Below are 24,369 nucleotides of genomic sequence, written 5' to 3'. Positions count from 1 at the left end.
ACCGACATCACCTTCCAAATTATTCAACAATAATTAAATTAGCAATAATTTTATGGAAACAAATGATCAAATAAACAATAACAACTTAACCAGGAATATCCTAATTAAATAGGCAATTATTCACAATAAATAAATTCCGCCCGCATGCTTTAACTCAACCACAATGTATAAGTACTCGTCACCTCACATATACATTATACCCGCACATTAAATCAAGTAGCAAATAGACAAACAAGTCCTACTCCCCCAAGTCAAGGTTAACCACGACACTTACCTCGATTTGCAACCAACTCAAGATTCCAATACACATTTGCCTCGCGAATTAGTGTCTAAATACCTCAAATCTAGTCACAAACAATTCAATATACTCAACACGAATTATAAAAATCAATTATGTATGCAAATACTAAATTTTCCAATTAGAATCCAAAATTTAACTCAAAACTCGTCTGTGGGGTCCACGTCTCGGAACCCGGTAAAAGTTACAAAATATGAATGTCCAATCAACCACGAGTCCAACCATATAAATTTTACCAAATTCCGATATTAACTCGACCTTCAAATCCCCAAATTAAACCAAGAGGGTTTTCTAAATTTTCCAACTCAATTCACCAATTAAATGTTAAAAATAATTATGGATTCGGGTAATTTGACCAATATTAAGTTAAGAACACTTACCCCATTATTTTTCTTGAGAATCCTCTCAAAAATCGCCTCTTCTCATGCTCCAAATCGTCAAAACTGGAAAATGGGACGAAGCCCCATTTTCAAAACTTAAACATTCTGCCTAGGTTTTTCCTCTTCGCGAACGCGACAGGACCCTCGCGTTCGCGAAGCACATTTTTGTGCTGCCCCAAATTTAGTCTCGCAAATGCGATGCTTTGTTAATCTTGGCCTTTTCGAACGCGGTCTACCCTTCGAGAACGTGAAGCCTTATCACCTGGTGCCCAGCCAGGCCTCGCCCTTATACGCTAACGCGAACACTCCCACGCGTTCGCGATGAACACTGTCTATTACTCTTCGCGAACGCGGTCCCTTCTTCGCGAACACGAAGAGTAAATTTTGCCCGCCTCCAGTTCCTCTTCGCGAACGCGATGAAGGAAACCAGATACTGCACCAGAAGCTTTCTAGCAAGGTTTCAAATCCAAAAAATTCATTCCGTTAACCATCCGAAACTCACTCGAGGCCCCCGGGACCTCAACCAAATAAACCAACAAGTCCTAAAATATCATACGAACTTAGTCGAAACCTCAAATCACATAAAATAACGCTAAAACCACGGATCATACCCCAATTCAAGCTTAAGGAACTTAATAATTTTCAACTTCTACATTCGATGTCGAAACCTATTAAATCAAGTCCGATTGACCTCAAATTTTGCACACAAGTCATAAATGACATAACAAACCTATTCAAATTGCCAGAATCAGATTCCGACCCCGATATCAAAAAGTCAACTCCCCGGTCAAACTTCCAAGCTTAAATTTTTATTTTAGCCATTTCAAGCCTAATTTAACTACGAACCTCTAAATAATTTTTCAGACACGCTCCTAAGTCCAAAATTACCATACGGACCGACCGGGACCGTCAAAATACTAATCTGGGTCTGTTTGCTCAAAATGTTGACTGAAGTCAACTTAAATGAGTTTCAAAGTACAAATTCTCATTTTTATCAGTTTTTCATATAAAAGCTTCCCGAAAAATTATACAGACTACGCACGCAAGTCGATAAAAGTTGAATGGTGCTATTTGAGGTCTCAGAACACAGAAATGGATATAAATTTAAAGATGACCTTTCGGGTCATCATAAAATTGATCTTGATGAAACTCAACCGGATGATGATACACCCACTAGTCCTGCTCCTGATCTTAAGCAAACTAGTGATAACGCTACTAATCCAAATGATGACCCATCTGATACTCCCGTTACTTCCCTTACCTTATTTTGACAACATACCAAACGACATAAAACATCTCTTGTTTCGGCATTTTTTACTCAACTAGTTCCACAAAATAAGGCTAAGTGTAAGACTTGTGGTATGGAGTTAGATTTTAAATATTTTGGATCGCGGGGCATGGCGGGATCTTTGGTTAGACACATAAAAAAATCCCTAAAAATAACGTCAAATATCAATGTCTGAAAGCTTTGGCCGAGGGAAAAAGTGTACCTAGTCCTAGTCTGGCCGACCCTGGTACCGGTTCAAATCAATTTCAACCGGAAATTTAATATTATTACTGGTGGTATTTCATATTATGATCCAAAAAATAATCGGGAAGAATTGGCAAAAATAGTAACTGTTATGTGCTTACCCTATAGTTTTCCTTTTGACCCTGCGTTTGTGCATTATATTAAAAAAAAAATTAATCCTGCTTATAAAGGTTTTCCTCGCACAACCGTAAAGAGAGATATTTATAAATATAAGCATGAATATAAAAAATATTTGCATTATTTATTTACTCATATAAATTGCCGTGCTGCTATTACAACTGATATTGGTAGAAGTAACAGCGACTGTGATTACCTTACTGTTACATGTCATTGGATTGATGAGGATTGGATAATGCAAAAGCGCATAATTGCTTATAGAATAATTGTTTCACGTCACACATTGCAGTTTATTGCTAGCACAGTTACGGATATTTGCAGATATTTTTGCATTAGTGATAAAATAATGCTAGATTCAATGGATAATGCTACTAATAACACAAATGCTATAGACTTGCTTACCACTACGCTAAATCCTGCATTTAGTAGTATTTTTCATGTTAGATGTATTTGTCATATTTATCATTTAATTGTGGGTAATGGTATGAGAATTTTAAATATTCAAATTGAAAAGGTTAAAATGGCTTTTAACTGGCTTTTTCATTCAAACCGTAGAAGTAAACTTAGAGAATATTTTAAAAGATGTGATAAATATGGCCTAAGAGAAAGAAAGGTTCCTAAACTTTGTCCAACTAGATAAAATTACATGTATGAAAGTTTGGTTGTTGCATATGAATATAGAAATCACATAAACTCAACGTTTAATGCACATGTAAGTGATGATGACGAGCACCTTACGAATGGGGATTGGGCTAATGTTAAAATGCTTGTTGATTTTTTAGAAAAATTTTATATTGCTACAAATAAATTTTCCGGGCAATATTATCCTACTATTTCTAACTGTTTAGTTTATATTGCAGAACTTGCAAATTTGTTTGCTCATTTTTCAAAGGGTGGAGAAATTTATAAACTTGCTATTGATTCTATGAGAAAAAAGTCTAAAAAATATTTTTTTCTCATTCCCCCTATTTATGGTGTTGCTGCTTTGTTAAATCCGTGTATGAAATTAGGAGGTCCTCAATTTTAATATGAAACTGCTTATAATGGTTTAGCACTTGAAGATGATGAGTTGCCTAAACTTCCGGAAGCAATAGCATCAATTAGAATAAATGCTCAAACTATTTATAATGCTTATCAAGTTGCATTAAATCATGCTAGACCAAATGTTCCTACTCCTTCTTCTTCTTCTTCTGATTCTCAATCATCTAAAAGAACTGCGGGAGTAAGAGCACTTAGTGCTTGAGCGGGGTTTAGGGGTTCTTTTGGTTCTAGTAGTAATAATTTTTTACGACTAAATGAGCTTAAAGTTTATTTATCGCAGCAAATTGAGGAAGTGAATCTCGATTGCTCCTTTAATATTTTGCAATGGTGGAAGGATAAAGAAAAATACTTTCCGGTTCTTTTAAGGATGACCCGAAATATTTTAACTATTCAAGCTTCAACAGTGGCATCGGAGACCGTTTTTAGTCTAGCAAGACTTCAAATTGGTGATTATAGAGCGTCTATGAGGGAGAGCTTGGAAAAATCAGTACTTTTCAGAGATTGGATCCGTTCGGAAAGAAAAAATTTTGGGCTTGCTAAATCACAACCAGAGGAAGACAAAGCTTATGAAGAAATGCTAGCTGAACTTGCTGAGGATGCTGCTTCGCCCGACAATGGAAGCGGCGATGACCAAGCTTCCGCCACCACCAACGAAAATTTCTCCGAACCTTGAAGGATTTATGAAGTTTGTAAGAGATAGCATGTAACTTGTATCAACAAAAATTAGTATGTATTATGTAACTTGTATTTTGGCACATCTTGATTAGTTCCTTTTTCTTCTCAATGGTGGTATTAGCACCTTGTTGTGCTCATTCCTTAGGGGAGAGGAAGACTAAGAAAGATATTGCCATATTTTTTATTGCTATAATAAAATTACAAGGCATTACTTTGAATATCTTTTTACAATATTTTTGTCTTTAAATTTGAATTAAAAAATTATGTCACAATTCTATAATAAATTTACAAGGCATTGCCTTAGATATTTTTTTAACATCTTTTTGTCTCTAATTTCTATTTAATTTTTTTTTAAAAATCACAACTTAGACATTAGGCCCACTTAGCCCACTTAGCACGCGGGCCCGACCCGTTTAGCCCGAGACTATGAGTTCGTGGGCCCGGTCCTGGTCCGATTCCTACAAAAAGACCGTTTAGCCCAGGACCGCTAAGCCCGTTTATTTAAGGACCGGGACCGGCCCGGGACCGGCCCGGAATCGCGGACCACAAGACCGGCCCAGTTGGCCCGTTTATGGCCAGTACCGGCCCACTTGTCACCCCTATGTGAAGGTAAATTCCAAGGTTCTCTAAATTCACTATGAAATATTGCAATTTAATTTAAGTTAGATAACTAAAAGGGGATTAATAAAAAGTTAAAAATAAAAACTAAGAAAGGAAAAACCGTAAAGTGAAGACCAAGTCACTTATTATTGAAATGGAGAGCAAGTTCATGAATCACTATACAATTTTAAGAAGTTCTATAAATGTTTTAGGACTTTCTGTTAGATATCGCGGTCTCATAATTTTTCTCGCTAAGGTTTAGAGGTTCAGATTGTTAGTAATTTTTGAAAAAAATAAAAATTCATGATCTCTCAAAGTTGAGTATCAAATGGCTCTAGTACTTGTATTATTTATCTGTGCTACTCTTCAATCTTTGATTGCCTTAGTCGTTAGCTGAAGCTATCAGACACAAATGCCACCGAAGTCTATATTTTATAGGGTTGATAAATGATGCAAATATTGTAATTTGCTCAATACTTTAGAGAAGAACAATGGTGCATGTCACTTTTAGTCGAGGATGAGTACAATCGATGCATAAAGCATCTCGCATTCATATAGAATTCGGGGGAAAGAATCGCACATCAAGAATGTGATGTAAATAACCTACTCTAATTCAAACATTCCTAATCATTTCAAACAACTTTAATTTATCATCAACTCAATATACATATATATGTATATTAAGTTCACATTGATTGTCATAAAAGAATAATGAATGCAAAGGTACTTTGAATTTAAAATCGTAAATGAAGGAATTGACAATATGGCAAAACTTGAGGTTTTGTGAAAGAAGGGAGCATGTGATCAAACTTCAAAGTAAGAATTGTTGTGGTTTACCTATAAGGGTTGTGGTGGAGTGGTAAGTACCACTTCATTCTTAACCAGAGGTCTTGGATTCGAGTCCCTGAGTATGAAGTCGCGTTTGTTAGGGAGCGATTTATCACCTAATATGGGACTTCCCGATGCAAATCCGTATTTAGTCGGGCCCTGATATGGGTACCAGACACACAAGATGGGAAAACAAAAAAAAAGAATTGTTGTGGTTTGGCCTCTATGTTTCTTTTTTGTAATGTGCTTGAAGTAGAAGTATTCGAAGCAAAGCACATGCAACTTTTCAGAATCCACTTACTTTGGTTGTGTGAATTTACCTAACCTTTATCTTTCAGCAATGTTTTAATCTGCAATTGCAGAGCAGAGCACCAATTCTTCAGATCAACTACCCTTTCCTCCACTCGTGCACTGTAATCATACACTTACATGGTCCACTTCCTCCCCAAAACGAAAAAGACCAAATCAGATGCCGATGCCCGTACCGAATTCACCTGAAACCAATTTTTTGGAAAAATTTACTAAAATTATAAAAAATACTATGTAAATATAAACTCATAATTTGAAAGATATAGAAAGTACAATACGAATTTTTTTTAGATATTGAACCTATAAAACTTAAAATCCTAAATCCGCTTGACGAGCAAAGAGATGCACAATCTTCTTTGCCTTTGAGATCAGAAAGAAGGGTCTGGCAGATATCTAAAAAATTAATCAAGTACTTTTTGGTTTGTAACAAAAACTTTTTAGAGAGTATATCGTTTTTGGTTGCTAAAATATATTTTTGAGGAAAAATATTTTCCACTGAAATGAGGAAAACAACTTCTCTCACTTCTGGGTGGAAATCATTTTTGCTTTACAATGATCTCAAAATACTATCAAATTTTAGTAAATATTTTTTTTCTAGATATTTTTATTTACTAACCAAATACCAAAAAACATATTCCATAAAAACATTTTTCCGAAATTAAGTCATTTCCAGAAAACATATTTCGGAGAAATGACTTCTTCTTACTAAAGACACCCATATTATTTAGTTACTTCATCGATTTCATTTTATAGAATTTTGTTTTTAGTTAGTTCCTAAGAAAGTGATATCTTTTTATATTCAAAAACTTTTGAAGTTTAATATTTCCATTTAACTTTCATAATATTGTATTAAATTAATATGGTATGTTGAAGACCACCAGATTTAGGAATACTATATATATAGCTCATGCGTCAAAAAAAATCTTTTAATTTTAAACCTCAAATTCAGTCAAACACATCATATGATGTAGTAGCTAGTAAGTATTAATTAGGAGCAGTACTTTTATAATCCTCTCAAAAGGTGGATAAAAATCTTTCGAGTGGTAATCTCTCACACCAAAAGTTGGACAAGAATATATCCATTGATCCAATTTTTAATTAGTGCCAAATGCCAATGTACTAACTTATCACTCAAGCAAACTTATTGAGATCGAAATTTCAGCTCAAAGATGGGAATAAATTTTCATCTTTAATTAGGTGGTGGGATTTAATCAAAAGCAAAGAGTTGTTTTACTGATACATGGGCGGATCCAGAGTCTAATATATGAATTCACGATAATTCAGTAACTTTTATTCAAACCTAATATATGTATTAAATAATCCATTAAATATGTAATAAATATTATTGTTTATTAATATGATATCTATATAGTAGCTCATAAACTTTAAATTTTGAATTCGCTTCTATGCTTGAATTGCTCGGTCGAAAAACAAAAACTCTTTTAGAGTCTGGTACACAACCAAGCCTCTTGACTCGGCAACAAGAGTCGGTTATGGAATAGCCTTGTAGTCGGCTTTCTCGTTCTTAAGGATTTTCTGGCCAGTAAGCTTTACTTGATATTGCTATAGTAACTCAAATTTTAAATTTTGGATTCGTATCTATGCCTAAACCGTCATACTTAGAAAAATAATATAGAAAAAAGCAAAAAAGAAAAAAAGGATACTCCATCCCGCCTATATTCTCTAGCCTAAGAATTTATTCTCTCGACAACCCACATGCATGTTTATCTCTTCATTAGACTCATAATAATATTAAATACACATTTATTTGGTTTGAAATGGCATTGTACAATTCTTGAGTTTGAAAATATCACCAAACTTCTTTTCGTTTTAATCATTATTGATCTAATAGATGTCCGACATTTATGATGTCAACATTTAGCAATAATGTCAACGTTATAAAATAAGGCACCTGTTTTTGGAGGACAACGTTTTAGCTTGTGGTAATAATGTTGTATTAGCATTTTTTCACATCGATTAAGTGAATGAGTTATAGTTTGGGTTTGAACAATTCTAAAACTTGAGTTGACTTTTGAGTTAAGTTAGATGGAAGATTCATTTCCTTAGCAGATTGCAGTATCATCACAAGGATTGAACAATCAGAATTATTTTCATTATTGTGATAACTAACATTATGTTAATTGCACAAATATTGCTAATGTTTGCCAAGAAAAGTAAGTTCGACCTTTAATCTTTTTCCTATAAGTGGTGCTTAGTCATTTTGCCGTCCTCAATCTAAGGATCGGGCAGAATTATGGAGGAGGAAATCTTTCAACGTAAAGCAATATTGCTATATATTTTAAAATAAAAATTTAATTATTATTATATTTATCACTACTATTACTAATAATGATACCCTCTTCCTCACTATTCTTTTTGGAAAATTATCACTTAAACCCCTAGCCACTACCTTTCGAGTGTGCATACGGTAATTTGCTCACTGTGTAATAGCTCGCAAATTATACATGAGATGTAAACTCTACTAGCCAAGCCCAGTGTGACAAACTCTGACTAAGGAGGCTACTGACGAGGGAAATCGATCCAAAGTCTCTCACGGGGAAATCACTCATTCAACCAACTCACTCAACCCTCTTCCTCACTATTACTATAGCTTGTGTCATAAACATGTCATACCATTTGTACAACAACAACCCAGTGGAATCCCACAAGTGAGATCTGGGATGTCATAACATTTGTATAGCTATAAATTTTTCTCATTAGACATATCATAACATTTGTATGATTATAACTTTTTTAATAAAATAAAATATGAAGTATAATGTTAATTATTTTGTTCTTAATACTTCATTAGCGTCGTAGGTTAGATTGTAGTATGTTTAGTGGCCCTTGTTGTGTCCATATTATTCCCTTGCGTCTGTAGTACTGGGCCTCTGTTACTGCTTAGTGTTATTACTTTTTTCTTTATTTTTTGGTTATTGCGTTGCTGGTGTTATCTTTCTGGATTCCGTTGTTGTTACTGATACACTGTCTCTTTCTTTCCTTTGACAAGATAGAAGAATAAATTCAGAGAATTTTCCTTTTCTATATTGATTGTGTGTATTTCAGTGTAGAAGGACTGTGTATAAATACAAAGAGAAAAGAATATGTGCATAACTAACTATCCTATGTGTCCTTATTGTATTGGCTATTCTATAACAAACAAAGAATAATATTTACAGCTGTTATCTTTCTTCTATTCCCTTTTATTGGGCTTCATAATGGGTAGATGGATAAAAGTCCCAAAAGAGTGATATGAGTTGAGTTGAGGAGGCCCAAGTCGATGAAACCAGCCCATATATAGGAACAATCTGAAACCTGCATGTGGCAAACATGTGCGATCAAAATAATACAAAAAGCTTTGGTCTTTACAGATAAATTAATTTGACCAAACCCTAGATTCAACTCAAATCCTCTTCTCTATCAAACACTATCGAAGAATCAGAAATTCCTTCGTCTCCAACACCCCTCCTCAAGTTGGAGGGGGATGCAAGAGCACCCAACTTGCCCAAAAGTCTATGGTAAAACGGCCATATGAGGGATTTTTTGAAGAGATCTGCCAACTGAGAAGAGGAGCGAACAAAGGATATAGCGATCAAACCTGCAAGAAACTGCTGACGAACAAAATGACAGTCAATCTCCACATGTTTTTTTCTCTCATGAAACATGGGGTTCTTTGCGATATGGATTGCTTCTTGGCTATCGGAGTACAAAGGAACAAGGATAGAAATTGGAACGGCAAGGTCATCAAAAAGACGCACAAGCTATGTGAGCTCTGCAACTACGCTCCTCATTGAGCGATACTCAGCTTCAGCAGAGCTTAGGGTGATGAAAGTCTGTTTCTTTGATTTCCAAGAGACAGGAGAACCTCCAAGTGAAATGTAAAATCCAGTAACGGATTTACATGATTTAGGACAAGTACCCCAGTCGTAATCACAAAAAGTGAGCAGCTGAATAGAGGGTGACGAAGACATAAATTACCCAAGACTAGGGTCCTTGAGAAAATATCGAAGTACACGAAGGGCTGCATGCATATGAGGCTGTCGGGGATCCTGCATATATTGACTGAGGTGCTGCACCGTAAAGGAGAGATCTGACCTTGTATGTGTTAAGTAATTTAACTTACCCAATAAATGGCGATTCAAGGTTGGATCTTGAATATGATCAGCAGTTTTGGCCAAGAGTCTGATAGTTGGATCAAGTAGGCAGGAAATAGGGGTTTTGTTCAATATATCAAATTAAGTGAGGAGATCCAGTGCAAATTTACGCTGGGATAAAATCAGACCTTCGGATTCTCGGAGTACTGCCATGCCCAAAAAATAATGTAAGGTCCCTAAATCCTTGATTTTGAACTCTTGGTTTAAGAATAACTTTAAAGCATGTAGTTCTTCAGTATTATTGCATGTTAGTAGAATATCATCCACGTAGACTGCAACTATGGATATTGAGGATCCATCTTCTTAAAAAATAGGGAGTAGTCATTTAAGGAATATGAATAGCCCTTAAAATTTAGAGCCGATGTTAACTTAGCATACCACTGACGAGAAGCTTGGTGTAACCCATACAGTGACTCCTTTAAACAACAAACTTGAGTAGGAGAAGAAGGTGAAAAACCAACAGGGAACTTAATATAAACCTTTTCATTAATATCATCATGTAAAAATGCGTTATTAACATCTAATTGGTAGATCCCCCATCCCTTTTTTACAACTGTAGCAAGAATACATCTAATTGTAGTCATTTTCACCATTGCTAAAAAGGTTTCAGTAAAATTCACTCCTTCCCTTTGAATATCTCCTCTTACTACTAGTCGAGCCTTTAGTCTTTCCACACTACCATCAAAATGGTGTTTAACCTTATACACTCACTTGCAAGGTAGTGCTTTTCTACCAGGGGTAGTTCCACTACTTCCCAGGTTCGATTCTGTTCAAGAGCTTCAATTTCTTTTTTCATGGCTTCCTGCCAACCTGGGTAATGTGTTGCTTGACTGTAGCTGGTAGGCTCTTGAATACTAGACAGGGAATTTAGTAAATTCTAATTGGAAGTGGAAAGACCAAAGAAAGAAAAACTAGGTAGTGTAACAGGGGAGAAGAAACAGGTAGTACTCACATCTGTAAGTTGAATAACATTACAGATATAATCTTTGAGATAAACTGGAGGGTTATGGGGTATAGATGATTTTTTTATCAAATCGTCTATCATAGGTTCAGATAGAGAAGGTGAGGTAGTAGGAACAAGAGAAAGTGAGGCAGTAGGAATAGGAAAATGCTAAATATGGTAAGATGTGAGTGAGGGAGTAGGAGTAGGAGAAAAAAGGGATGGTAGAAAGAGAGATAGGGTCAAAGTTGGATGCAGGGGAGATGAGGTCGGCATTATCACTAGTAGGTGGTGTGGGTTGTACTTATGGGATTTAGTCAAACACAGTAGTGGTGGAATTAGGTATGGGTGACAGAGGCAGAAAAGAATCAGGAGAATGTTGAGGTAGTTTAGAAGAGAAAGGAAAAACTTCCTCATGAAAAATAACATCTCTGGATATAAGAGTTTTCAAAGTTTTGAGATCCAAGACTTTGTAATCTCTTTTACCATGTGAATAGCCCATAAATACACATGGGATTGTCCTGGGTTGAAACTTTGTTCTATGGATAGAAAGGGTACAGACAAAACATAGACATCCAAACTATTTAACTTTGTGTAATCAGGTTTAGAATGAAAAAGAACCTCATAAGGTGTTTTAAAATGAAGAACCCTTGAGGAAAATCTATTAATGAGATAAGTTGCTGTTAAAATACAATCAACCCAGTAAGAAATAGGTAAATTAGACTGAAAAAGTAGGGCTCTAGAGGTTTCCAACAAATGCTTATGTTTTCTCTCCACAACTTCATTTTGTTGTGGGTAAGCAGTACATGTAGTCTGATGTATAATCCTCTGGGCAAGAAAATATTCTGACTGGGCAGTCCCACTCTCTAACTCAAAAGCATTATCTAATCTAATGGCCTTAAATTTTGTATGAAACTGTCTTTCTACCATAGCCAAGAATGATTTTAAGACTGAAAAAGCATTTGATTTGTTGTTGAGTAAGTAGTTCCATGTACATCTACTATAGTCATCCACAATAGTTAGGAAATACTTAAAGCCATCATAAGTAGGTTTATTATAAGGGCCCCATGTAACAATATGAATTAATTCAAAAATGTTCTTTGTGGTAATGATGCTTGTGGGAAATGGAAGTCTAGATTGCCTTGCCATAGGACAAATAACATAAGGAGCAGAAGACTTGGATGGAACAGAAACAAGAATAGTAGAAATTTTTCTCATATTACTAAAAAGCATATGGCCTAATCTATAGTACCATAGCTTATCTTTAACATTGAAAATAGAATTAAATAGGAATGTAAAATAGATACATATTGTCCTAGATTAAGCTTCCGGCTAGAAAGAAAACTATTGCTAGACTTGGATAAAATTCTGGGAATGGCTGTTGTTGGCCTTGATTGAAGGATGTAGAGTCATGCCTTCTCCTTACCAATCTCCAGAGGGTTCTTCAGTGAAGGGCCTTACAGAAAACATGAAGAGGAAGTAAAAAAGAGTGGGTGTTTTAACTGTTTACACAACTTGTGAACATATAAAAGATTATATTTGAAAGAAGTATACATGACATTTTGTAGTATTAGATTAGAAAACAGAGTGAATGAACCATAATGAGTTACTAGAACGTTTTGAGAATTTGGCAAGTTAACAATTCTAGGCTTGACTAAAGGTTTAAGGACCTAAAAGAATTTCTTGTTGTAGGACATATGTTCTGAGGCTCCACTATCTATTATCCAAGACTGACTACTGATTTCAATGAAACAAGCAGGAGAATTAAAGAAGGAAGGTATACCAGCACAATTAGCATTTGCAAAAGCATCAGATGAAGTCCCTGCCATCTGTTGTCCAAGCATAACTTGCTGAAGAAGCTGAAGTAGCTGAGCTACATTCTCTTGGGTGAGTGATTTTGTCTCTAAAACACTGATTGCCTGCTCATTTTTATCAACTGCATTAAGAACATTATTTGCTTGTATTGGTCCTTGGAACTTCTTCTGTCTTGTGAACTTAAAGTCTGTTGGAAAATCATGGATCCTGTAACACTTGTCTATAGTGTGTCCTGGATTCTTACAGTAGGCACAAATGGTTGAACTCTTCTTAAAATCAATCACACCCTTTTAACCTTTGTGTTCATTGTATCTGTAATGACCCGACCGGTCATTTTGAGCTCTAGCATATCGTTCAGCAGTTTGAGGCCTTGAGTAGCTTCACTTCAGGTATTATGACTTGTACACGTATTTGGAATCAAATTTTGGGAAGTTCAGAGTTGATTCGGATGGATAATTCTAATTTCGGAAACTTTAAGTTGGAAGAATTGACTAAGTTTTGACTTTTGAGTAAATGACCTTGGAATCGAGATTTGAAGGTTTCAATAGGTTCGTATGATAATTTCAGACTTGAGCGTATATTCGGATTGAGTATCGGGTGGTCCGGGAGTATTTCGGCGCTTATTATGGAAAGTTGGAATTTTGAAAGTCTAAGAATTTCTTAAGTTTGACTTGATATGGATTTTGATGTTATCGATGCCCGTTTGGGATTCCAAGCATTGAAAAAGGTTTGTATTGTGATTTGTGACTTGTGTGTACAGTTTGGCGTCATTCTGGAATATTTAAGTATAATTCGGACACGTTCTGCGAAGTTTGAATGTTTGAATGATTTAAAGAAAGGTTTCGGTTGTCGATTCATAATTTTGATATTGTTTGATACAATTTGAGGCTTCGACTAAGTTCGTATCATGATTTGGGATGTGTTGGTATGTTCGGATGGGGTCCCGGGGGCCTCGGGTTGGAAACAGATTGAAATCGGATCGGAATTTGGATATGAGGAAATACTGAAGACTGCTGAAGTCTGGTGTCATTGCACCTGCGATGGGTTTGACTGCGGGTGCGGACACCCAGGTGCGAAAGGAGGCCAGTTGGGCGAAGGGCTGCAGGTGTGGAGCTTGGGCGCGCAAATGCGCATTCGCAGAAGCGGAGGAGGCATCGCAGATGCAGAATCTGGCCTTTGATGCTGGACCGCAGGAGCGTTCAGTGCTCCGCAGTAGCAAGACCGCAGGAGCGGATATTTTATCCGCAGAAGCAGACTTGGCTGGGTTAGTGGGAACCGCACCTGCGATGGAAATTTTCGAAGGTGCGGAGCCGCATAAGCGGCTACTGTTCTGCAGGTGTGAGGCAGCGATGGGCAGACTTCATTTTGATATGGGATTTGGCCCATTTTCTTTCATTCTCTCTTGGCTTGGGCGATATTTGGAGAGCTTCAAGGGGAGATTTTCATCAACTATTACAAGGTAAGTAATTCACACCTAATGTTCGTGAAATACATGGATTTAAACATGGAAAATTATGAAAATTGTGGGATTTTAAGAGAAAATCAAGGAATTTGGTATTTTGGGATTTCACCACGAAAAATAGACATGGAATTGGGGAAAAATCATATATTTGGGTTCGTAATATTATGGGTAAAGTTTATCTTCGAAAAATTTTGGAATACGGGCATGTGGTCCCGAGAGTTGATTTTATAGACTTTTCGGGCGGAGTTGGGAATTGTTATAAATTGTTAAATTGTAAGCATTGGAGTATATTTTGATTTATTTACACGTTGTTTGACTAGTTTCAGAACGTTTGGCTTGGAGTTGAGTGTTAGAGTGGCGTTGGAGCCGGTTATAGAACTTCGGAGCGAGGTAAGTCTCTTGTCTAACCTTGTAAGGGGGAAACTACCCCTAAGTGATATTTATTGTTATGTAAAACTAGTTGTGGGTGCTACGTACGTACGCGGTGACGAGAGTCCGTACGTAGCTAAAGCATGTTTATGTCTGGGTAGACTTAGGACTTTATCATGTAATATTTGAATTGCTTGGAGTAATTTTTGCTAGCTTAATTAATTGAAATTTTTAACTTAAATTGATTTAAAAACATATAAATATATTAGGCTGAGCCTTATCACCTTGAGTTGTTGCCAAGATATTTGATAAATGTAAAGGGGTATATTTATTATCGTGCCCATGTACTGTGTTGTAAGCATGTGTGTCATAATTCGATAATTTTCTTTCTTTCTTGTGGAGCGGGCTGAACGCTTCGGTAGTATAATAGATGCATCTATGGTTCGTGCCGCTCAACCCTCGATAGTGTACATATTATTCTGGATCGGGCCGAACGACCTCGGCATAATCGTGTGTTATATCGCAAGCAGACCGAATATTCACGAGATTTGTCCTTGCACTGATGCCCGGTAATGTATATGGTATTTCCTTATCTGTTCGATACTGGCACTTGATACATCTGAGTTGTTGAGATAGAATATGAGATTGAGAAATCTATATCTTTAAAAGAAACTTTTTGGAAGGTTATGTAACTTACAATTTTACCACACTATTATTGTTGTGCTTTATATCTGCTTATGATTTATCATATTGCTTTATTAGACCTTTAGTAAGTGTCGATATTGACCCCTCGTCACCACTTCTCTGGGGTTAGACTAGATACTTATTAGGTATGCGTTGATTTACGTATTCATGCTGCACTTCTGCACTAAATGTGCAGGATATGATAGGTTCATTTGGTAATTATCTTGGCGCCTAGGCGCAATTATTGAGGAGACTTTATCTGACCTGCATTCCAGGCTACGCATCGCAGTCTACAGAATCACTATCGTACTATTTATTTTTTCCTTTCTCATTTACATTCTAGACATATGTTGTATTATTATTGTACTCCTTAATAAAGGCCCATGCACTTGTGACACTGGGTTTTGAGATGTACTAGTTGTTGCTTACGGTTCTGTATATTATCATCTCCTTTCATTTCTGTTATAAACTATTATTTTTGTACGCACCCGTGGATTTAAAAGTATAAATTTTCTTATTAAAATTTATGATTTCGAAAGTAATAAAATGAGTAATCAAAGTGATCAATCACCGTTGGCTTGCCTGACGGCGACGTTAGGCGCCATCACGACCTATAGTGGATTTTAGGTCGTGACAGCTTGGTATCAAAACTCTAGGTTCACTTGGGTCTCACGAGTCATGAGAAAGTCTAGTAGAGTCTTGCGGATCAGTATGGTGACGTCTGTACTTATCTTCGAGAGGATACAAGGTTGTTAGGAGAACTTACCTTCTTGATTCCTCATCGTGCTGTTTGATTCCTTTAAGGCTTATGCCTTTATTTCCTTCCTACTCAATCTTATGCGACGTGAAGCGCTTGTTATCAATTGGGCGTCGAGGAGTTATGGTGGTGCTGCAGACGTGGTGCAGGATATTTTTCCATGGGTGTTCAGGCGGGATATTATTGTCGCCTTGCGGAAGGATGTTCTGTCATTTCGGCTCAGTATCTGTATTTTCTATGGTTTTGAGGCTATGTACAGGTTGCTATGATGTTCATGCATTGTTATCTTACAGTGTTGGTGTATGGTAGGGTGCTTATTTATGGATCGCAGCAATGAATGACTCGAAAGGAGTATTTCTCAGTTCATGGTTTAAAGGTTCGACATCTAATTCCAGCGAAGGAAAGGCAATCGGACTATGGATGTTCAGGTTTTGATTGATGGAGTAACGAGTCTTAATATTTTCAAGCGTGGTGGAATTTGCATTTGTGATGTGGTGTCATCGTCTTTGTTTGAATATATTAAGGCTCGCCGGTGTTATTGTCTTCGTTGATTTGCCTTCGGGGTAGGGTGCGGTGAAATAGTGTCTAAGAAGCGGTTGTCAGAGATGGCGGTGTGTAGCGATTTCAGAATCGAACCGGTGCTTCTAAAGTTGATGGCTCGAGAAAAATGATCTTCGAGGAGGCTTAGATTTGGTAGCAATTTATTAGTTCATGTGCTATAGAGAAAGATTTTGATTTGAGCCAACATTTGGGCAGCGAAAGATGAGTAAGGACATGGCGGGAGGTGTCTTGCGGTAGTCAAATTACTAGCAGGTCAAGTATGAAGAGCAGGCGTCGATAAGTTGCTTAGTGGAGGTGGTTTAACCGAAATGAGAGGGCAAAGTAGCATATGGATTCTACGGTAGGAAAGCCACTTTCCTTGAGGAAAGTTTAGAGCAATTTGGGAATCATGGTGGATAATGACTAAGCCTATGCATTTCATTTGGGAAATGAAGAGGTGTGAAACGTGACTCCAAGTTTGGGATGGATTGTCAGACTTTCAGTTGATGTCAATGGGGAATGAACAGACTTGTACAACTGGTGGGCGAGCATGAGCTCAGGATGGCTTACTGATTTCATGGTAGTTGTACCTCGTGCAGCGTCTTTGGCAGATGTCGGTATGGAATTCCACAAGTGGGTTATCTCATGTGAGCAGGTTAGCGGTTGCGTGAATTTGATGAAGTTCTTACGAAGAGTTCTACTTACTATCCAACGGGAGGCCGAACATGTAATTATGGCTGATAATTCGGGATGTTTTATGAAAAGTTTAACAAGAGGTTTCGAGAATTTGGCGGGTTAACGGTGTGAGATCATGGTGATTGAGAAAGAGGAATCTTTGTGGGTTCTAAATTTATGTGATTGTAACTTAGAGGTAAGTGGGGGAGCCCACCATCTACGATTGGATCGCGTGGTTGTCTGCTTGTGCAGCTTCTGGTTATTAGTGCATTGGTGGATTATTTATGACTAAGAAAAGAAAGCATCGGGGGTAATTCGAGCAAAGGATTTGATGAATATGTGATATATTTTGCCTTATCGATTCATGCACAGATTTTAGGGAAACTCAGAGTTTAAGCTTCTGGTAGATGTGATGTACAAGGAAATATTATTCATCTGGTTGCTTCTTTGGGAGTGTTCGTGTGCGGACAATGCACTAGAGTTTGGCTTATATTCGGGACCAAGTAAGAGTGGGTGACGCTCAACAGTGGTTCTAATGGGTTCGTTATGTGGCTGGAGACTAGGATTTTTATAGCAGAGTGTGAAGTTATACATGTGGTTTGTGGTTGTACGTGCGGGCTCGACAACCACCATAAATTGATTGATCTGGTAGGTATTTGATTCAAATGGCCTTCTGGTGTAAATGGATTCCAGAAGAGTCATGGCGGTTTAGATCACGACTTGAGATTTGTATTTTCGGCGGTTTGGGAATTTAGTTGCATGTTGCATTGGTTCTTCTGAAATGAGCTAAGTGAAAGATTTCTAGCCAATGAAGTGTTTATTCTACTAGTAGTTCAGGGGTTATGATGAATTCTTGTATTCTCGCGTAGCGTCATGATAGGTGCAGTGAGCAGCATGGGAATTTGAAAGCTGAGGATCAAGGTTGCGGTTCGGTGTTAACAAGAATGTCACGAGCTCGGATGAGCAGGGGAGAATTCAGATGTTCAAAGTAACCTGAGAACGGTGTTCTGTGTAAGAGGCTTTGTGTATTGATTTGTAGATCCTTGATTTGCTTTACAGAATTAGAATGATTGGTGGTATGAATGTGCGAACTTTGCTACCTGGGCGGAAGGTCGTGGGAGTGTATCCTATGGGGAGGTTTGTATGAGTGTGACATATTAGTCATTTGATTGTTAAAGATTGAAACCAAGTATAGAGATTTTTGGTACTATCGTTGATGTGAGAGTTTATTCCTGGAAGGCGCTCTATTCCTTTGGTTGTGAACTGTGGGAGTTTGGTCTAGAGTGGACGGTTTCTCGTGTGTGTCATGAATAGGGCCATTGTGGATCCTTGGAAGGTGATTGACCTAAGATAGTATGATCAGAATTGGTTTGAGGTCCGTTGGTAGGTCTAATGTGAATGTGTGCTCTACGTCAGGTCGGGTGTATTCATTCGTCATAGCATTGCTTACGGAGGAGTCGTCGGGCATTGGATGTTATTCCCGTCATCAGCTATTCCGTGTAATCTCTATTGTGCCATGTGGGTTGTGAGACGACTTGATTATTCGCACATGTGTTGAGGTCCCGTATAGCTTGTGGTGTTATATGAGCAGGATGACTCTCGAGATGCATGTCATTTATCGTACCTTAGTTGTGATTGGGTTTCATAGCGTATGGCACTATCCGTCTTCCCAGGATTTGTATTATGCACTTGGCGTGCTTCTGGTAGATATTCAGGCATTTCACAAATATAAGCATTACGGCTTGATGTGTGTTTTCTTCTTGATTGTTATATGCGGGTCGGGTGGCACGCCGCCATAGGTATATTGTTTGGATCGGGTGGCACGCCACCGCGGGTATGTTGTGTGGATCGGGTTGCACACCGCAACAGTGTCATGTTTGGATCGGGTTGCATGCCGCAACAATGTCATAGTTGGATCAGGTTGCACGCCGCAACAGTGAGATGTTCAGTATGGTCCCACATACTTATTTTTGTGTATTTGTTTCTCATTCTCTGAGAAAGGTTCATAGCATCTCTTCGGCTGTTTTATCCGTTACGTGGGTCGGGTAGTTCTTTTTCCAGAGTTCGTTCTCCATTATGTGTCATATTCAAGTTGTAGCTTGTCGGCACATTGACGACGTCATATGAGATCTGGGTCAGTGTTTGAGGTGGTTTATTGCCTGAGCAGCTTGTACTGGGTGAGACGAGACTATTGGACCTGAAATTAGTGCAATCAGGTTTATATAAGGTACATTAAAGAGCAAATATTGTTATTCAGTCAGAATGAGGTAATGGTTCTGTCAGGAGGAGAGACTCCATGATTTGTTGATTCGGCAGGTAGTTATTAGTTTATACACATATCTTCCGTCGTGGCAGTATTGCGAGAGTTAGATCATGGCTTATATGTGTTATGATGGGTATTACGGGCACCGGATTCGTGAAATGGCAGTTATTATGGTCGGAGGATGTTATTATGGTCAAGCAAATTATGTGGTACATAGTGTGATTTTAGCGGAGGAGCATGGTCATGAGCATTAGAATCGGGTCTCATGGAAAATTTCGGATGTCAAAATTTGGTTCTGAAGCTTGTTAGCTAAGGTTATAGGAAAGATCTTCAGTCTGGCTTGAGCTAACGTGCTCACATGGGTGGTGGTGGCACGGGTAGGTACACGAGGTGTTAAACAAGGATTTTGGACAATTCCGGAGCGGTCCTTAGCACGTTCGAGGACGAACGTATGATTAACTGGGGTAGAATGTAACGACCTGACAGGTCATTTTGATCTCTAGCATATCATTCAGTGGTTTGAGGCCATGAGTAGCTTCACTTTAGGTATTATGACTTGTACACGTAGTCGGAATCAAATTTTGGGAAGTTGAGAGTTGATTCAGATGGAAAATTCTAATTTCGAAAGCTTTAAGTTGGAAGAATTCACTAAGGTTTGAATTTTGTAAACGACCTCAGAATCGGTATTTGAAGGTTCCAATAGGTTCGTATGATGATTTCGGACTTTGGCGTATGTTCGTATTGAGTATCGTGTGGTCCGGGAGTATTTCAGCGCTTATTATGGAAAGTTGGCATTTTGAAAGTCTAAGAATTTTTTAAGTTTGATTTGATGTGGATTTTGATGTTATCGATGTCTGTTTGGGATTCCAAGCCTTGGAATAGGTTTGTATTGTGACTTGTGCATAAAGTTTGGTCATTCCGGAATGTTTAAGTATAATTCGGACGCGTTCGGCGAAGTTTGAATGTTTGAAAGATTTAAAGAAAGGTTTTGGTTGTCGATTCCTAATTTGATGTTATTCGACATGATTTGAGGCTTTGACTAAGTTCGTATCATGATTTGGGATGTGTTGGTATATTCGGATGGGGTCCCGGGGACCTCGGTTTTGAAATAGATTGAAATCAGATCGAAATTTGGATTTGAGGAAATGCTGAAGACTGTTGAAGTCTGGTCTCATCGCACCTGCAATGGGTTTGACCGCAGGTGCGGACACGCAGGTGGGAAGGAGGTCGTCGCAGAAGTGAAGGAGGCCATATGGGGAAAGGGCCGCAGGTGCGTAGTTTGGGCGCGCAGATGCGGAATCTGGCCTTTGATGCTGGACCGCAGGAGCGGTCAGTGCTCCGCATAAGCAAGACTGCAAGAGCGGATATTTTGTCCGCAGAAGCAGACTTGGTTGGGTTAGTGGGAACCGCACCTGTGATGGGAATGTTCGCAGGTGCGGAGCCGCAGAAGCGGCTATTATTCCGCGGGCGCTGGGCAGACTTGATTTTTATACGGGATTTGACCCATTTTCTTTCATTCTCTCTTGGCTTGGGCGATATTTGGAGGGCTTCAAGGGGAGATTTTCATCAACCATTACAAGATAAGTAATTCCCACCTAATATTAGTGAAATACATGGATTATATGTGAATTTAAACATGGAAAATTGTGGAAATTATGGGAATTTAAGAGAAAATCTAGAAATTTGGTATTTTTAGATTTTACCACGAAAATTGGACATGGAATTGGAAATAAATCATATTTTGGATTTGTGATGTTATGGGTAAAGTTTATCTTAGAAAAATTTTGGAATGCAGGCACGTGGGCCCGAGGGTTGATTTTATTGACTTTTCGAGCGGAGTTGGGAATTGTTATAACTTGTTAAATTGTAAGCATTGGAGTATATTTTGATTTATTTGCACGCTGTTTGACTAGTTTTGGAACGTTTGGCTTGGAGTTGAGTGTTAGAGTGGCGTTGGAGCCGGTTATGGAACTTAGGAGCGAGGTAAGTCTCCTGTCTAACCTTGTGAGGGGGAAACTATCTCCTAAGTGATATTTATTGTTATGTGCAACTAGTTGTGGGTGCTACGTATGAACGGAGTGACGAGAGTTCGTACGTAGCTAAAACATGTTTATGTCCGGGTAGACTTAGGACTTTATCATGTAATATTTGAATTGTTTGGACTCATTTTTGCTAGCTTAATTAATTAAAATTTTTAACTGAAATTGATTTAGAGACATATAAATATATTAGGCCGAGCTTTATCACCTTGAGTTGTTGCCAAGATATTTGATAAATGTAAAGGGGTATATTTATTATTGTGCCTATGTACTGTATTGTAAGCACGTGTCTCGTAATTCGATAATTTTCTTCCTTTCTTGTGGAGCGGGCCGAACACCTCGGCAGTATAATAGATGCATCTATGGTTTGTGCCGCTCGACCCTCGGCTGTGTACACATTAATCTAGATCGGGTCGAACGACCTCGGCATAATCGTGCGTTATATCACTAGCAGACCGAATATTCATGAGATTTGTCCTTCCACTGATGCCCGACAATGTATATGGTATTTCCTTATCCGTTCGATACTGGCACTTGATACATCTGAGCTGTTGAAATAGAATATGAGATCGAGAAATCTATATCTTAAAAAAGAAACTTTTTGGAAGGTTATGTAACTTACATTTTTACCCCACTATTATTGTTGTGCTTCATATCTGCTTATGATTTATCATATTATTTTATTGGACTTCTAGTAAGTGTCGATGTCGATCCCTCGTCATTACTTCTCCGGGGTTAGGCAGATACTTATTGGATATACGTTGATTTACGTACTCATGCTGCATTTCTGCACTAAATGTGCAGGATATGACAGGTTCATTTTGTGATTATCTTAGCACGTAGGCGCGACTGTTGAGGAGAATTTATGTGAGCTGCATTCCAGGCTACGCATCACAGTCTACAGAGTGACCAGCATACTATTTATTTTATCCTTTCTCATTTACATTCTAGACATATGTTGTATTATTATTGTACTCCTTAGTAAAGGCTCATGGACTTGTGACACCTGATTTGGGATGCACTAGTTGATGCTTAAGATTTTGTATATTATCATCACCTTTTATTTCTGTTATAAACCACTAATTTTGTACGTCCCCGTGGATTTAAAAGTATAAATTTTCTTATTAAAATTTACGATTTTGAAAGTAATAAAATGAGTAATCAAATTGATCAATCACTGTTGGCTTGTCTGACAGCAACATTAGGCGCCATCACGACCTATAGTGGATTTTGGGTTGTGACAGTGTCTTTTCCCTCCTCCTGGCTGATTAGCAGTAATAAAAGAAGCAAAGTTTCCTTGATAAGCACGGGAAGCATGAATTTCTCTCTGCCTTTCATCTTGGATCACTAAGGAGTATGCCTGTCCAATAGTAGGTAGAGGAGAAGATAACAAAATGTTACTTCTCACTCCTATGAAACACTCATTTAACCCCATAAGAAATTGCAGTAGTCTTTCATCTTGATGAGCTTTGTGGTTCTTTATCTTAGCTCCACAATCACAATCACATACACAAGAAGAAAAGGTGTTAAGAGCATCAAGCTCATCCCATAAGCTCTTCACCTTAGTGAAATAAGTTGTAACACTAGAGCTTCCCTGCACTACATCACTTAGTTCTTTTTGCAGCTAGAAGAGTTTAGCACCATTTGTCTGACCAAATCTGTCTTCCAGGTCAGCCCAAAGGTCTTTTGTACTTTGTGAATACAACACACTTTCTGCTATTTCTTTGGAGAGTGAGTTGAGAAGCCAAGAAAGGACCATATCATTGCAGCGTGCCCAAGCTCTTTGAAGCCCTGAATCAGCAGCAGGAATAACTAGGGATCCATCAATGAATCCTAGCTTGTTCTTAGCAGACATGGCTATTACTACTGCTCTTCTCCATCCTCCATAACCTCTGCCATCAAACATAAAAGAAACGAGGTTCATGCCAGAATAATATGAAGGATGTAGGTAATAATGATGTGCTGAATCAACAACACCAAAAACAGTAATTCCTGCTGCTATAGAAACTCCAGCAGCAGGTGTGGAAGAACTTAATACATCGATGGGCTGATTTTCAGTTGCCATTATAGTGAGAAAGAAAGAAAAGGAAAATTATGTAGTTTGAATTTATAGCAAATCAAATATGCTCTGATACCATGACGAGATAGAAGAATAAATTCAGAGAATTTTCCTTTTCTGTACTGATTGTGTGTCTTTCATTGTACACGAACTGTGTATAAATACAAATAGAAAAAAATATGTGCATAACTAACTATCCTATGTGTCCTTATTGTATTGGCTATTCTATAACAAACAAAGAATAATATTTACAAATGTTTTCTTTCTTCTATTCCCTTCTATTGGGCTTCATAATGGGCAGACGGATAAAAGGCTCAAAAGAGTGACATGAGCTGAGTTGAGGAGGCCCAAGTCGATAAAACCAACCCATATATATGAACAATCTGGAACCTGCATGTGCCAAACATGTACGATCAAAACAATACAAAAAGTTTTGGTCTTTACAGACAAATTAATTTGACCAAACCCTAGATTCAACTCAAACCCTCTCCTCTGTCAAACACCATCGAAGAATCAGAAATTCCTTCTTTTCCAACATCTTGTGTCGAGAGTCTATCGGAAACAGTCTATCTACTCCTCCAGAGTAGGGGTAAGGTCTGCGTACACACAAACCTCCTAGACCTGACTTGTGGGATCTCACTATTGTTGTTGTAATGTTAATTATTTTAAATAAAAATATAATGCTAATCTCTTTAAAACGGACTATTATTATTAAACCATTCAGTCAACCCAAACACGTGCAAATCAGAATTTTCCTCTCCTTCATTTTATTTTATCTTTATTTCTGTCAAAAATCTCCTTTATCTTTTCTCCTCATTTCATTTTTCTTCTCT

At 37.7% G+C, this 24,369-nt stretch overlaps 1 protein-coding gene across 1 annotated transcript; it reads right to left on the bottom strand.

Moving 5' to 3' along the window:
- Positions 1-22,678: 22,678 nt before the first annotated feature.
- On the bottom strand, positions 22,679-23,542 carry LOC138894847 (uncharacterized). Its single transcript, XM_070179577.1, has 2 exons — positions 23,234-23,542; positions 22,679-23,101 (listed from the first exon to the last, which is right to left on the bottom strand). Exons 1-2 carry the CDS (start codon positions 23,540-23,542, stop codon positions 22,679-22,681), a joined length of 732 nt encoding a protein of 243 aa, XP_070035678.1.
- Positions 23,543-24,369: the final 827 nt, after the last annotated feature.

Source organism: Nicotiana tomentosiformis, chromosome 6 (assembly GCF_000390325.3).
Source record: "Nicotiana tomentosiformis chromosome 6, ASM39032v3, whole genome shotgun sequence".
Classification (NCBI taxonomy): domain Eukaryota; kingdom Viridiplantae; phylum Streptophyta; class Magnoliopsida; order Solanales; family Solanaceae; genus Nicotiana; species Nicotiana tomentosiformis.
Note: the sequence above shows the minus strand (reverse complement) of the source record. Positions and strands in the feature narration are given on the sequence as shown.

What these genes read in the sequence shown, in the direction of transcription:
- LOC138894847 (XM_070179577.1), bottom strand. Translation starts at nt 23,542, where the DNA reads ATGGCAACTGAAAATCAGCCCATCGATGTATTAAGTTCTTCCACACCT. An exon ending in GGGCACGCTGCAATGATATG is followed by an intron (nt 23,102 to 23,233) that starts GTCCTTTCTTGG and finishes AAACTCTTCTAG; the next exon opens with CTGCAAAAAGAACTAAGTGA.